Below are 15,310 nucleotides of genomic sequence, written 5' to 3'. Positions count from 1 at the left end.
TAAAGTTTTCCATTTCGTAGGCATCCAGAATACAAAGTAAAACAATACAGTTTCTCTCGTTTCAGAAATCTGTGAATATACAAAGCAGATAATCTCTCCAGGCAGACGGTCAACCAACCAACTAAGGATGGAGTGGTTCTAAGAGGAGAGGCGCCAAACCAACAGGCGCTGGCGAAGCTGGACAGGCACGTGTATTAATTGACAGGGCATATCAACAGAAAGCCAAGCAGCTGGTAGACAGATTGCCTCACCATACGATAGAGAGGGGAAACAGCTATCGTCTGAAGAGGAAGAGACGGTAGATGGATGCAGTAGACTGAGGAGGATGGGTGCAATGGACTGAGCAGACGCCCTTACCCGAGACATTTGTCTGCGGCTGGATTGTCTGCAAGACACAGACAGTGATGAAGGTGGCATTTTGTAGGTAGAACTATCTCTACGAATCAGACAATACAGTCCCCAGGACCTGGTGTACCAGTTTAATCATACGGAATTCAATGGCTCGCTTCTAAGCAAATGCGCGACCGCCTCTGCCGCCAAATGCTTTTGCGTGCTTCTAATTGGTGCAAACATCAATGCAAGACTAACCTAAAACTTTTCCCAACCCAGTCAATTCCCATCACAGCCCGTTACTGAAGGGACGTCCCATCAGTCATCCAGTTACACCTTTCTTGTCAACTCTGTGTTTTATTGACAACCACCTTTCAGCTAGCAGACCCCGAGAGGACAGCTCTGTCGATAGTAAGTTGGGATTTATGCGATCAGAGGACATAGCTAATGATTATCTCTTACTTAAAGTAGGACGCAGCTCGTGGGAGCGCCAAACAATCGCTTATTTCATATGTGAGCAAACCCTGAAAGTTTCCTAGCGAGCATTATCGCTGCTCTGCTCCAATCTCTAACTACGAAACGGTTCAGAGTTCAAGCAAATGTGTGGTGCTCATAAAAAAAATTAAGTCTTGACTAAATAAAAGAGTGAGTCTGGTTCTGTCCCCAGGAACGTGAAGTGTCTTTGTTAATTAATCACAAAGTGGATTTTCTAGAGTGTGTTTTTTCTCAATATCAGTAATGTTCCAGGGTCCATTTCGGATACATTTAACTTAAATATCTCCGACCAAAGGTAGTGCTGGGGGGGGGGGAGGAGGCGATGGGCTGGAAAGAGACAAGACTGAGGCGCAAATGAAAGCGTTCCTAACAAGATGAGTTACTTTTCCACCGGTCTAATGATGATAAATTCAAGGTTCCCCCCACGTCCTCACCCTGGGCAGTTTAGCCATAGAAAACAGTGAGTCTGGCTTGGCATCAGTCAAGAAAGACCCAGTCAGTAATGATAGTAAATACATTGATTTGCTTGCTAAGCCGTTTTCTTTTGTTACAGAGGGGACATAATCACTGTCCCCTCTGAAAGCTGGAATAATTAAAAATGTAAAGAGTCATTTTAAGTGGGATTTTTTTAAGTGACTCGGACAAGGAATTCGTTCCCAATTTGGGAGTCGGGTCCTTTTAACAGTGATTTAAAAGGCAGGTGTCTCCGTTTAAGTAGCGGGGAGCCTTTAAAGAGAAATGTTTTATTCAAGTGGTTTCGCATAACGTAGCATCGATCGTTAATGAGACATCAATCTCAGCTGTTCGGTCTCTTTGTTTCCGAAGCCAGGAAGAGAGAATTGCGCTCTGGAGTCAGACGGAGCTGGAGCGCTGCCCCTTGAAGTCACCGGTATCCAGCAGCTGTCACTATCCGCCAGCAGTTTGCAGCCCCGGAAGCGCGGACTGGTGATAGAGGTGACGGCTGGTTCAGTGCCAGGGGCGGTGGGGTGGAAGCAGGGAGCTAACCAGGGTGCTGCAGAGCAGGAGGCGTCTAGCTCCACGAACTGTGTCTGGTGGTAGGGTGTTTGGGGGCCGTCAGAGGTGGGGGGGAAGAGGGTGTCCAGGAGTTGTCCAGGGTCCTGAAAAGCACCAGGCGTCCAGTAACTCTAGCGCTGGGTGTCTGAGAACAAGTTACCATTAGAAGTGGAGGAAGTCCTGGAGATGTTCTGAAAAACAATAAGGATCCTGCCCCAGAAGCAGAGAGAGAGAGAGAGAGAGAGAGAGAGAGAGAGAGAGAGTGTGTGTGTGTGTGTGTGTGTGTGTGTGTGTGTGTGTGTGTGTGTGTTTTGGAGAGGGGTCATTCTCAGACTGGGTCTGTCCAGGGTACTGACAAGAACGACAAGATTCCACCTCCACCAGCCTTGGTCCCCGGCTGAACTCTGGGCAAGAGGTGTTGCTACACAATACCACCCGTTATTACCAGAGGGGCGGCGCTCTGTGAAAACCCTTTCTGCTCCAAATTACCGCTCCCCGTTCAAAACTAAGGCGGAGCGCTTGGTGCTCTCCTGGAATCCAGCGACTAGCAAACGTTTTAAAAACAGCCTGCCCAGGTCACTTTTGTAAGTGTGCACGCCATTAAGCTTGAAGGTAAAACATCTGGTCCGCGCTCTCAGCCCCTACTTCTGTACTGATGTAAATAACTTAATTGGCTCTATTCAACATCTGCAAGGGAGGGGGGATATTTTTCAAATAAAGTAGGTTAATCTTTCATTGAATAAAGTTTTTCCCAGAAGTGGGAAGGGGAGGGCGGTTATCCCCCCCCCCCGCCCCTTCTATAATGCCTGCTAAGAATTTCTTTCCATGTATGCAGATTCCACTGGCCCTGATCCCTGCTGTCAGGAGTTCTTGACTGTTTATAGATCAGTAGGTCGCCCTTATCTGGTAATCCTCCCCTCCCCATCAGTCTCTGCGAGCTGAAAACTGAAAGGATGTGGTGAGAGGGAAGAGATATTTTGAATCCCTCTTTGAACCATAGAGAAACCCAGCAAGATGGATTCTGTGGAAGGAACTGTATTTCTAAGCAGCAATTTTTGTCATTGCAGGTAAACTATATAGAACAGGAAAGCGTCTCACAATGGCCATTCTTATGTATCTTAGGTGACATAAGAGATTTTCTGTCTCCTCCTGGGTTTAAGGAAATTCTAAATTGTCCAAAGAGGCCCTAGAGGGCCGGGGCAGAAAGCGGGAACATTGCTATTGCGGAAAATGAGAAATATTGTAATGTTATGGATTGTCTCCTATAAACACACTAACAATGGTGTGACCCAATACTGCTGTGTTGCAGTGGCTCAACCTAGTCATTTTTGGTTGACCTTCGATTACACCCACGCGTGCAGAAGGGACTTTCTAAAACTAGAATAAAATCTATTCTGTTTGTAACTCCATGTAAATTACATGGCTGTTGTCTCTGGCCACCTTTTCATGAATGTGGGTTGTTTTTTTCCCCCCTCCAAAGGCAGAGCACTCGATAGAAGTTTAAACAACAGCCAGCAATCCGCAGGGTTAACCAATAAACTGGGAAATGTGCAGTCCTGCTGAACTGCAAGCAGTTTGCATAGCATTGAGAATCCGCCAATATATATCATATCAATAAAAGCAGCTCTTCGAAAGCTTGCATAGTAATTGAGATTGGAGATCTTTTTTGATATGGGTTGGCATTTCCTCATATCAATCTGACAGAGCCAACTCAGGAAATTGCTGGTAATATTCATCTGGGGAGCACTTTCATTAAACGTAATTCATTCGACTTTCACAATAAATTGAGTGACATCCTTACAGCAGAACCTTTTTATCCTTGATGAAGTGCTTGCCAAGCTTGGGGGGGGGGGTTCCACTTTATTGTCACATTCCTTAAAGCAGAGTCGTCAACATGTCAATCTGCTGCATAAAAATGCGAAAGACGTATTTACAAAGCACCCAAGAGGTGGTTTAATGCTGACTTACAAGAAGAGCGAGCTGAGAGTTAAACTATCTGATAAATCACAATCGTAACTTAACAAAAATGCAATCGGAAGGGCAGAAGCCAATTCTAGGAAAGGAAGGGTGGGTCATGGAGTCATTTTCTCAAGGCGCTGTTTATTCCGAGCAATTGATTTGCTAACCAGCTTCTCCGCAATTTCGAATTTACTGGGGAAATTGTCTTTTTATTAATTAAAATGGCGGTTTAGAGGGACAGGGAAATATTAAGGAGCTTAAAATGGATACCTCTAGCTACTGACTTGGCTAATCACACGGAGGCGGGGATATTGGTTTACATTCAGGTGCCTCTCCTAAAAGGCGAAAGTTATTCCAAACTGCTTCCTTCAGCGATTGAAAAGAGTTAGCTTTATGCTAAGAACTATGCAAAAGGAACTTTTAAGTGCAGAGAAAACCTCCTTAAACTTCTACCTGCTGCACATGCCTCTTCACGAGTTAGGAACTTAAGCCCTGGACAGAATTCACCATTCTTCGCTTACTAGGAAATCTGCCAACTACAAGCAATCCAGTTCCCATCGCAATTAGTGTGCAGTGTCTTCCAGGGAGGAGCTATTCTATATAAAGACAGCATTTTCGGTATTTAAACTCCATTTTAAAACGAAAAGAGTCTAGTTCAAGATTGTGTGAACTCACTAAAAAGCATTCCCAATCCTCTGCTTCCTCCCCCATCCCTCCCCCCCGCGCCCCATCAAATAAACCAAAGGCAGAAAATTGCTTATTTGAAAAAGCAATACCCAGATGCTTTCAGCTCAAAATACCCTTTTGAAAATATTGTAGGGTGGTTATTGCAGGACAATGCTGCCTATTTTTTTCCTTCGCAGCTTAGAGAAATGTTTGGAAAAGTAGGGCATCAGCACCTATCTTAAAAATCACCTTGTTTTCACAGCCACATCTTCTTTCACATTAACAATCGCTTTCATTAAACAGGCAGAAATGACCGCAAACAATGCCACACGTATAGAAATCACAGAGGTACACAAACTCTGTAGCCATTAACTTCATGTTTTCTCCCCCTCTGCAAATAACGTACACTGAGGACAATTTTAAACAGCTGATCTGCACCAGGAAAGCTACACCCGGATTATCGGAAGGCCCCCAAACTTCAATAATGTTGGGGAATGATTTTAAAACCCCGGTCAAGTACCGAAGGACACTAGTAGTACATTTTGAAAACCATTTGCAAGCGTAATCCTTCCTCACAATAAATGGTTTCTAGGAACCTTTGTCTTGTGAAAACCAGGATCTATTCTCTTTTTTAAAAGTGCCATCCTGATAAAAATTCCCATTAAGCAAACTATTTACTAATGTTTTCTTCCGGCTCTGGACCAGAAAATTCTTTCGAAAAGTGGTGCCTGCTTAAGTTAATTTAAATCTTTTGCAATGTAACTTTTAATACATGGAAAACGCAAAGGCCACCAAAAATAGTGTAAAGCTTAATTTACAAAAAAACACTAGTGAGTAACTTCATTTTTGGCTTGGGAAAGGCGACAATACGTTTCCTTTTCCCAGCAACCTCCCACCGCAACGCTGCTCTTGTATTTAGCACTCCACCAGATACTCTTGACAGATGAGAACAAATCAGTGAATATGGGTAACTTTTAGCCAGGGAGTGAAACAAATGCACCCTGTTCGTTTAATGTAAAACACTGGAAGTTCACCACAAAACAATCGAACGCAGATAGTCTATCCGGATGTGCATTGTGAAAATAGGTATATAGAAACCTGCGACCAACAGACACTTCACCTTCATTGTTTGAGATTTCCAGGAAGAATGTACATCATTCAACCGCCGAATGACAAAAAGATTATCCAGTAGGAATGGTTTAACTGCTTGCATGCAAACCTTCTAAAAGGTTGATTGTGTGAAATTATGCTTGTCATCTTAATTTATCAAATCAATCGTGTTTCCTTTAACTGCTGCACAGGAATTAAGTTGTTATTCCGTTTGGAATGTAACATTCCCGTGGATGTACTTGAGCCGTGATCAGCAAACGCCTGTCGTTTGCACTCTTACAATGGATTGCCTTAGCAATTTGTGTGGAAATGGTACGACCCATCTCTTTGGCCCATCCTTGAGAAATAAGTCCAGTTAGGATCTCTTTGCCAAGAACCATGTTTTTAGCCACTTCTACAGCACTTCAACCCAGTACAAAGTGTCTGACTATTGGAAGTGTGCAGGAATTGGTGCAGGAATTAAATGATAATAAGCTTTTTATTTAGGAATTATTGTAAAGCTAAAATGTCCTTTTAATATATGTCATTCAAAATGAAGACATGCTAAGACTACAATATATGACTGATGTTTTCTTTCTTGAGTTATATTTAGTGCTAGGTCAGAGGCGATTTTCAGTTTTGATGCAGCATTATCAGTTAAGAAAACTTTAATCAGAAAATTGCAACTAGATACTTTCGAATGAACAATGTAAAACTAAGGTTCGCTAGTTAAAATCATGTAGCATTGAAATACTTTCTGTAGTGCAATGTGCCTCATATAATATCCTCCAGACTGAAGAAACAGGAAACGTGTGCCCTTAAAGACTAAATCCTAATTTCACCAAAAAGGTACTCGTTTAGGCCAAAGGAAATGCATCTACTGTGCTAATCAAATCTAACCACATCAAGCAGTTCACCTCTTTGTGCAGAAATACAGTACAAAACAGAGAAAGAAAGAAATGTCTGTTCAAATCTGGAGTATGCCCTTATTTATAAATAAATATAATACTGGGAAACCTTTTTTGCAAGGAAAGTCTCCACATGAAATTCCTATTCATTAAGATTTATCTGTATCATCAGTGACCTCTATAAATTTCACACAAGGCCGGGTGGACTATTGGCATATATCTCCATAAAAATAGAACTGCACTTTACAAGACTTCATTGGAAAAGGCGGGAGGGGGGGAGAGAGAGGGAGAGCACTGGTTTGAGGGGAAGTCCAGACTGGCAAATATCTATATTTGTTTAACTTGGTGCAGCCCAAGCTTGCTAAGTACATTGTCACTGGGTATTGTCTGTTTTAGATGTAAGGAGACTCTTTTCCCTATACGACCCTTCCCCAAAAGTCCGCCCTGCACTTTAAACAAACTACGTGGGAATCTGAACGTATGTGTTTTCACATCCTAAATGGCTGGGGGCTGAACATTTAAATCCTGGTTGTAACTGCTCTATGCAGTTGTATGCGTTTGTGTAAGGCTTATACACACGTACACATACACACACAAAGTAGAGGCATAGCACAACGTTGCACCTTGCTGGTTCCTGACACTGCATTAAACTTTTAATCAAAACTTCCTGCTTCATTGCTAATATCAGACTGTTATTACATGAGGGCCTAATTCGAACTTTTAAAGACATTCACAAAACAGGTTAAATATATAGAAAGATGTTGGAATACATGTATAAAGATTCAGATTGAAATAAGTATCTGTTTAGAGTGGGAAAATCCTTCGGATTTATTTTTTCTCTGAGTGTTTTGGCAGAAGATACAACCTAGCTGAAGAGTGTCCCCTCCCCCTAAATTGTCTTTTATTCTCTATTTTATTGTATCATATTTTTGCATTGTTTTGAGGGAGACTGGAAAATTGTCTCCTTCCCTCTGTAATGCCAAGCCCTGCGGAAAAAAAAAAGGCATTCAGGTAATGAAGTCTGTAACTAAACGGTAATTGAATCAGCATAATTTGCACACTGAATGGTTTTCAAATGCTCCCAGTTTACAATTAAAGGAGAATTAATGCGCTTGTTGTTCAGACTGCGGCGCGTTAGAATAAATCCAGCACTGTTGTTGTAATGAGTGCAAAACAGTTTAACTGCCAGCAAACACATTCAAAATTTAGCACAACGTATCGATCTCGCGCCTGGGTTTGATAGATTATTTGCCACATGCTTTTTCATATGCTATAAAATTAACGGAAAGTAGCAACGTTTGCTGCAGATGTGCCGCCAATCTGTGACACGAGGGGAGTGACTCGTGTAGGGAAGTTTGTGTGTTCGAGTCCTGCCTCCGGTTAGCTGAGCGGCACCCGAGCGCCACGTTAGTATCCCTCTCTTCTACTATAATTGTCATGTGTATGTTTTACATCATATTCTGCCTTATCCCTTTAATGTTTCTAAGCTTCCAGTCCTGCCGCCTCCTACACCCCGCTGTCTGCCTTGTCCTGAGGGGGAAGGAGACTAGCTGTGGTGGTTTCACTTTTTCTAAGTTATGCCTCTTTACTTGCTGCTGTTCATTTGGGGAGGGTGTACGAGCAGGTGCCACACAATAGTGAGCGTTCTCATCCGGGTTGGTTGCCCCTGTGCTCACCTGCTTACCCCCAAGGTGTCCTGGGCTGGGCTGAGACTGACGCACAGCGCCCTCAGGCGGACACATGCTGCAAGTGTAGGAAGTAGCGCCCAGAAAAGCAGCCCGGAACCCTCGCATTGAACCTGTGACCGGTTAAAGACACCTCTCTTCCCCTTCGCGTCTATCTGAACATTAAGTGTGCAGCTATGAAAATGCACTTACATGTCTGCAGCTCTCCCTTATTTCCACCCAGCCTGAGCCTAGAAGCAGTTTCAACTGCTTTTCCGACCTGAGGACGGATCCATAGAGCTTGGTTTGCCCGCTATGCAGCAAAGGAGGAAAGGGATGCGAACTAAAGACATGCCATCTGTCCTTGTTCTTTGTGATTATATAGGGAGTAAAGTATGCGTTAAAAGAGATAACACTCATGCCTACTTGTGTTCCCCTGGTAATCTTAAAGGGGATTTGCTACGGAAGTCAATGACACATCCTACAAAAAATACTAGCTGTGCTTGTCACTGAGTGTTTACACGACGGTACTGTATTATATTGCAAAATGAATGTCTTCTGTTGTGGCTCGGTGACAGTGATCCCCATCCGGAAGGGTTTCTAGCAGCAATAACAAGTAGTAAACAAGAACTTGCCTACCGTACAGAATAAGCGATGAAGACACAGTGAGAGGGTATTTAAAAGCACAGCATGTTCTGTACCACACCGCACACCCTTCAGAGAGAGGGGCATGGGGAAATGTGCCCCGGAAAATGGACATTCCGAATACAAAGTCTGATCTTTTATTACCTTTCTGGACGTGGGGAAAAGATGTTTTTCAGAGCCCTTACCTATTTGGGGAGTGTTACAGGGCGATCACTTTGATTCCCCGCCTGCTTTATACACTTCCCGAGTGTCCTGCATATCATACACTTGTCCTCTGAACAAATCGGCAACTCTAGAAGCTACACTTCAATCTGGAGAGAAAGTTACAGACCCCTAGGTCCCCCCCCTCTCCAAACCACGGGGGAAAGCTTTTCAAAGCGAGGCGACGCAGATGTTCCCCCTCCTGGTTCGTGTCACAAGCCCCCTGCTAGCAGAAAATCGCCGGAAGGTGCAGCTGCCGCCCCAGCACAGTCGGTCTGTGAGAGGGGCTGTCCACCCTCCAGGCTTTACCGTCACACACACAGAGAAAGAGAGAGGGGCGTGGGGGCGCAGGGAAATTAAAGCAGAAATAGCTCCGGAACCTGATAAAGTTGTTGGAACCGAGAGATCTCGCTTGAGATCCCAGTGGGGTGATGAGTTTTGTGTTTGTTTGTTTCTGTGATGCCCGATTGCCTTCTCTGCCCCCCTCCCCCCCAAGATAAGAGGACATCTGAAACTTACCAGGTAGAGAGTAGGCTGCAGCAGAAGCACGGCGTACCAATACACAGCCTGCATCCTCCCGGCTCAAACTTCCACGGCTTTCCCTTCGTTTGCTCTTTGTTCCTTCAAGACCATAGATCCACCTGACATCCACTTTACAGAACAAGCAGAGCTCTCACCAGCCTAGACAAAAATGAAATTATAGACCCCATGACCACAAGACAAGGTTAGACTTCGAGACAAGGGGGGAAGAGAGGAAGAGGGGGCGGGGGGAGAAGGAGGAGAGGCGGAGGGGTGGGGGACAAATAACGATTAAAATCGAGTTAATCCAGCGTCAGAGCCAAGTGATCGCATGGTCCGGGGCTGGCTGGCGCGCTGCTGGGGCTGGCGCTCCTGGGAGCTGAGTCCTTTGGCGAGGGAGGTGGCTGGAGCGCACCCTTGCGTGTGCTGGGCAGGAGCCTTTGGTGCCACTGGCTGCCAGACCTGCCTGGCTGTTTTATATCAGGAGGATCCGGGCTCCAGCCGGCTGCTAGTTCACTGCCACCGCCACTGCCACGCAGCAGCAGGCTGGAGAAGGGAGGGAAAGGGGGGGCAGGAGCTCCCGGGATTAGGGACCTAGGAGGCACCTCGACGCTTACAATCAGGGCAAACCGATTCGCCTCCCGGAAATCCGACCGGCTCTGTTCAAGCCAAACCGCGCCCGCCCGCCCACTTTAAAGAAAACAGCTGCCTTGACTCTGCCCCTGCTCACTCGTGCCTGGCTTTGCCCCGAGCCGTGCGTGCCGCAGGCCGCCCGAAGACATGTGGCTAAGCGGATGTCCCCCTCCCCACCTAGCCCCCGGAGGACCGCATCCTGGGGCAAGCCGGAGCCCCCGCTCTGCTCTCTCTATACGTACTGCCTGTAGGGTCCGAACGCAGCCAGGGATGCTCCATGTAAACCTACAGTGGCTGGCAGCCTCCTAGGAACCAGGGGTCCCTTTCGCGTCGCCTCTCCATGTCACGCGCGTAGGTGTCCCGTGGAAGCAGGTGCCGCCGTGAATCCAGCGTGCGGGAAGGGAGACGCCGCTGGCTGGGACCCGACTAGATCCACGTCGCAGGAAACTTACAAGTGGGAGAAGCGAGAGGCTGCCCGGACCGCCAGCTCCAGTCTGGCGGCCAGGCGCCGCGGCCGCCGCGCTGCGAAGCCTTGCGGGCTGTTTATCTCTGTTCAACGGGACTTGTTGGAGGGAGCTCGGGGGGCACGCGGCTGTTTAACTCCTGATCAAATCTAGCTGCGAAGCCCTGGGCCGATCGCGTCTTTAAAATAAAGCGTCTGAGCCGCGGACTGTCCGAGAGTCCCTGTTGGGGGGAGAGAAAAGCGAGTTTAGCAACAGCCCACCCGTCCCTCCAAAGCGGGCGGCGAATCAGAACCCGCCCAGGCGCTGTGTCTGGCCCTGCCCTGCCACCAGAGGGCTCTCCCCAGCTCCTTGTTCGCGCCAGGACACGCCGCTGCCTGCCAGCCCTTCTCACTGCATTCGCACCAGGAGACTGTTTGTTTCCCCTTCAGTAGCAATTAATATCCCATGCCAATAAAGAATTGTTCAGCCGCTGGCTTCTCCCCCCGACACACACAGAGAGAAAGAGAGAGAGAGAGAGAGCCCCCCATGGTACGATTCTTTCTGTGGATCGTTTCCTGCTGATGAATTCCAGCGAGCCGGGGCGTGGGGTGACCGCAGACAGGCGGCATGGACGGGCTAAGACAGGCTAAGAGGTGGGTTACAGGTGCTGGGGGAGCCCCCTGCCAGCCTCTTGGTTTAATGGAGGGTTTCCTCATTAGGGGGCGCAGAGAGCAACCCCGCGCTCTGCAGCCCCTCGGAGCTGAGCTGGAAAGCCTGACTCCTCACTACCCACCGTAGTGCTGCTAAGTGGCATTACTTAGGAGCGAGGTCTGGTCGCCCTTGTCTGCGTTCTTCTTTACAGCGATCATCCCACTGGGCTTTGTCTTTGAACAACAACCAAAAAACGGGGTGGGGGCTATTTAAAAATGTCACCCGGGCCTCTGAAATGCAGGGAGGGGCATCGTTTTCTCTGGAGAACCCGAACAAGACCTCGTCCTTCTCCGGGTGTGTTGCCAAAGGTCGCGTGCCGAAGCTCTTGATTTATCGTTTGTTTAAAGGGAAACAAGAGCCAACCTTTCTGCATGCTCGGCTGGAAAGCCAGGGCTTCAGCTGTCCCGCCAGATACCTGCTGCTCCCCACCCCAGCACGTCCCGCTGATTAATATCGCAACCCGACGGCTCCATTCTGATCTGCAAAATATTGTGTAAACTCGGGGGGCTGCGTCTGGAACATGGTCATAAAAAGGAGATTTGTGATTAGTGCTTTGAGATAAACGCTGCCAGTAAGGCACAATGTCCATTCCTCAGGATACCCACAGGATGGGCGCCTCAAGACGTCTGAGGTCCCTGTTCTAGCATCATCTGTCCGCCGTGTATGTAGGATTCTCGGCTTATTGACGATGAAGCTTGCAGCCTGGAAGAAACCACCCCACTATTCTGCCACTCCAGAAATAGTTCCCATCACAGGATAGCCCAGGCCTGGCTTGGGTTTCTGGTCTGGAGGCTCTAGAGGCTCCTGTAATATACATGAATAATCACGAAGAGATTCATTCGACTAGCTAGTTCCCCAGCCACCTTCCCCGACAGGGATGAAATGATAAGAGGGAAACTGTCCCAGGTGATCAATAGCCACATAATCGTCCTACCCCAAAGTAAACAAACCTGCTGCCCCTTTGGCTGGATAAGCACAGCCATTGTGCAGCCTACTACTGCAGGAGCTTTATCCAACACACACCGCCTCTCCCCAGTTACTGTTACAAGAACACATCCTAGAACCCCCACCCTTGCCATGGACCAGATTCGGCCGCTCTCCGAGCCATAGTAGTAGTATGACTACAGAGTAGTAACTGACCCTGAGTTGAGTAGTAGCTGACCCTGCAAAGAAATCCCCCTGCTTTCAATGGGGTAACTCACAGAGTAAGGTATTACTCATTGTGACCAAGGGGGGGCAGACTCTAGCCCTCTGTCTCTCATTTGCAGGTCTAAGGGCTCAATAAGAGGGAGAACGGGCTTTGGAGAAGGCAGAAAAGAGCCACAGGATCCTTTCAGTTTGGCCAAGTGTTTGGCCACAAATTCTGATGTCAGCTGTGAGCTGGAAGAAGATTCTGGGCACCAAGGAAATCTGAAAGGGGCTCCTCGGAGGACGACTCTTCTTTATGTGTGTTAAATCAGGCACATTAAGAGGATATTACACTGGGGGGCCCAATCCCGCAGTCCTAACCCAGGTAAAAGCCTCAGGGTGAAATTCTGGTCCCATTGCAACCAATGGCAAAACTCCTATTGGCTTCAACACAGCCAGGAGCTATGCATCTGAAGAAGTGAGGTTTTTACCCACGAAAGCTTATGCCCAAATAAATCTGTTAGTCTCTAAAGTGCCACCAGACTCCTTGTTGTTTTTGTAGATACAGACTAACACGGCTACCCCCTGATACTTGACAGCCAGGATGTCACCCTGAGTGAATTAAATGAAAATCTTGCCTGAATAAGAAGGGCAGGATCTGGCCCTGGATGCACTTTTCCACTTCCTAGCTGCTTCTGGGGTAGTTGTCTAACCACAAGGACAAGGGAAAGGTTCTGGCTATATATACTTTTGAAAGAAATGTAGAAATGCTTCTCTTCTACACATGCTGAGCCTGACCCAAAGCACACTGAAGTCAATAGAAAGACTCTCCTCAATCCACTTTGGATCAGGTGCTGTTCATCCAAACCAGCTTCCGGTGAAGTCAATGCCAAAATTGTTGGTGTAGAATTGGGCTTTACTTCAAGAAAGGCTGGTTCTATTGTCACTTATCTCTATTGTTGGGGGAGGGGGTTGATGAAAGGAAAACAGCATGCTAAAGAAGCAAGTTGGAAGCTGGCTGTGATTGATTTCAAAAACAAAATGTTCCAAAGGATTCCTGTTATATGCACATGTGACATTTTTTCATATGAAATGTGATGCTATTGAATATCTGACATTAATTACAAGTGACTTTTTACACAATAATTTGACTTTTATATGAGTCTATATAATATCAGTACCATAGCCTGGGTGGAGTATTGATTTTTTTCAAAAGAGCATTTTAATTGCAGCCATTTGTATGCTGTTTAATAAAGTGGTTCTTAGCAGTACAGTTCCAGGAAAAGGACAGTCTCTCAGTCACTTAGTTTTTCCCATTAAAAATCCCAATTTAAGGGTTTATAAACTGGATTTTTTTAAGCTCCAAATTTTATTTCAGCCATCGTTAAATTATGCAAATTATTACAAAAATAGGTTTAGAAGACTCAAATGGACCAAAAAGAACTCTAAAACAATGGCAAGTGATTAGTTCATATAGTCATGTAGTTTAATTACTTTTGGTATTGGAAGAAAGTCACAATAATAATTTAATAATAACTATCAAGGTATTATCCTAAACATACCTGCTGGCTCTGCAAACTATATTTCATGTGCATAAGTGTGTAAGAAATGTATATACTAAGTAGATCTCAGGTTTCAGAGTGGTAGCCATGCTAGTCTGTATCAGCAAAAAGAATGAGGAATACTTGTGGCACCTTAGAAACTAACAAATTTATTTGGGGCATAAGCTTTCGTGGGCGAAAACCCACTTCATCAGATGCATGGAGTGGAAAATACAGTAGGAAGATATATATTTACAGAGAACATCATTTTCCACTCCATGCATCTGATGAAGTGGGTTTTAGCCCACGAAAGCTTATGCCCGAATAAATTTGTTAGTCTCTAAGGTGCCACAAGTACTCATTCTTTTTTTTTAAGTAGATATCAGTTCCTCCTGACAAAACTCACACAAACGATGAGTGATTATTTTCTTCTTTCAAACAGCATTTCAAAAATAAAAACAAAGGAAACACATATACACCCAAAAAGAAATAGAGGAGGGCCACAGGTCAGAGCCTGAGGCCAGATTCTGAGCTGGTGTAAATGGACATAGGTCCCCTGGCATCAATGGAGCTTACAGAGATTTACACCAGAAGAGGATCTGACCCCGATCTAAATTTTCCCTGAAGTTCAGTTTTTTTAGGATCCAAAGTTACACTTAGTTCCCAGGGGTGAAATCCTGCTCTTATTAAAGTCAGTGAAAGTTTTGTTTCATCTCTTTAAAAGCTATATTAGTATATCAAGGTGGCTGTCTTGAAATGAAAAACCAAAACAGTCTTTATCTTTCCATTAGTTTGCATGCTGAACTTCTGAAGAATTTGTATGCACAACCAAGACAGATTGTGGCCTCCCTTCAGCTCCATTGCCTCTGTGTGTTTGCACTACAGAGTATATGGGGCCAAATCCTGTTCACATTACTCATGCGAATAGTCCCATTGAAGTGAACTCTGAATGTCATGCTTTAGTCCATTTAAAACAGACCCCTTTCACATTTCTTATAGTTGTTGGGGCTTTTTTGTTCCATGGAACCCTACATATTTTCACTGAGTTTTTATAATTATTGTACAAATGAATCCCTTATCTTCAGTCTTTGTTTACATTTTATTTATATAATCTTTCAAGGTCAGGATTTGACTTTATTGCAGTAATTGTATTTCTTTTCATAAAAAATGGTTGTGAGGGGTTTTCTTATTCCATTGATCTATAAATGGTTACAGCCAGAGACACCATTCAAGTGACACCTTGTTACATTCTATATAAAAAAATACAGAGACATTTTAACCACTTCCACAGAGAAGACTTGAATTCATGAAATACATTTTTATAATTTCCCCTTCTGCTTCAGGACCTGATCCAGTTCCTACTG

At 45.5% G+C, this 15,310-nt stretch overlaps 1 protein-coding gene across 5 annotated transcripts in view; it reads right to left on the bottom strand.

The window, feature by feature from the left end:
• Nucleotides 1–11,640, bottom strand: part of NXPH1 (neurexophilin 1) — a 171,450-nt gene extending 159,810 nt beyond the window's left edge. The window contains exons 1-3 of one of the 5 annotated variants that reach the window (XR_004644437.1): nt 11,360–11,640; nt 10,366–10,807; nt 9,491–9,652 (exon numbers count right to left, since the gene is read on the bottom strand). Coding sequence is in view for 4 of the 5 variants with exons in the window: in XM_034760527.1 (XP_034616418.1) it covers nt 9,491–9,544 (54 nt within the window). In the remaining variant the exon portion in view is untranslated. Of the gene's footprint in view, nt 1–9,490; nt 10,025–10,107; nt 10,193–10,365; nt 10,808–11,359 lie in introns of those variants that run through there. The other 4 variants (XM_034760527.1, XM_034760529.1, XM_034760530.1 and 1 more) reach the window with 4 other exon arrangements.
• Nucleotides 11,641–15,310: the final 3,670 nt, after the last annotated feature.

The sequence above is a fragment of the Trachemys scripta genome, chromosome 2 (genome assembly GCF_013100865.1).
Source record: "Trachemys scripta elegans isolate TJP31775 chromosome 2, CAS_Tse_1.0, whole genome shotgun sequence".
In the NCBI taxonomy this organism is placed as follows: domain Eukaryota; kingdom Metazoa; phylum Chordata; order Testudines; family Emydidae; genus Trachemys; species Trachemys scripta.
Note: the sequence above shows the minus strand (reverse complement) of the source record. Positions and strands in the feature narration are given on the sequence as shown.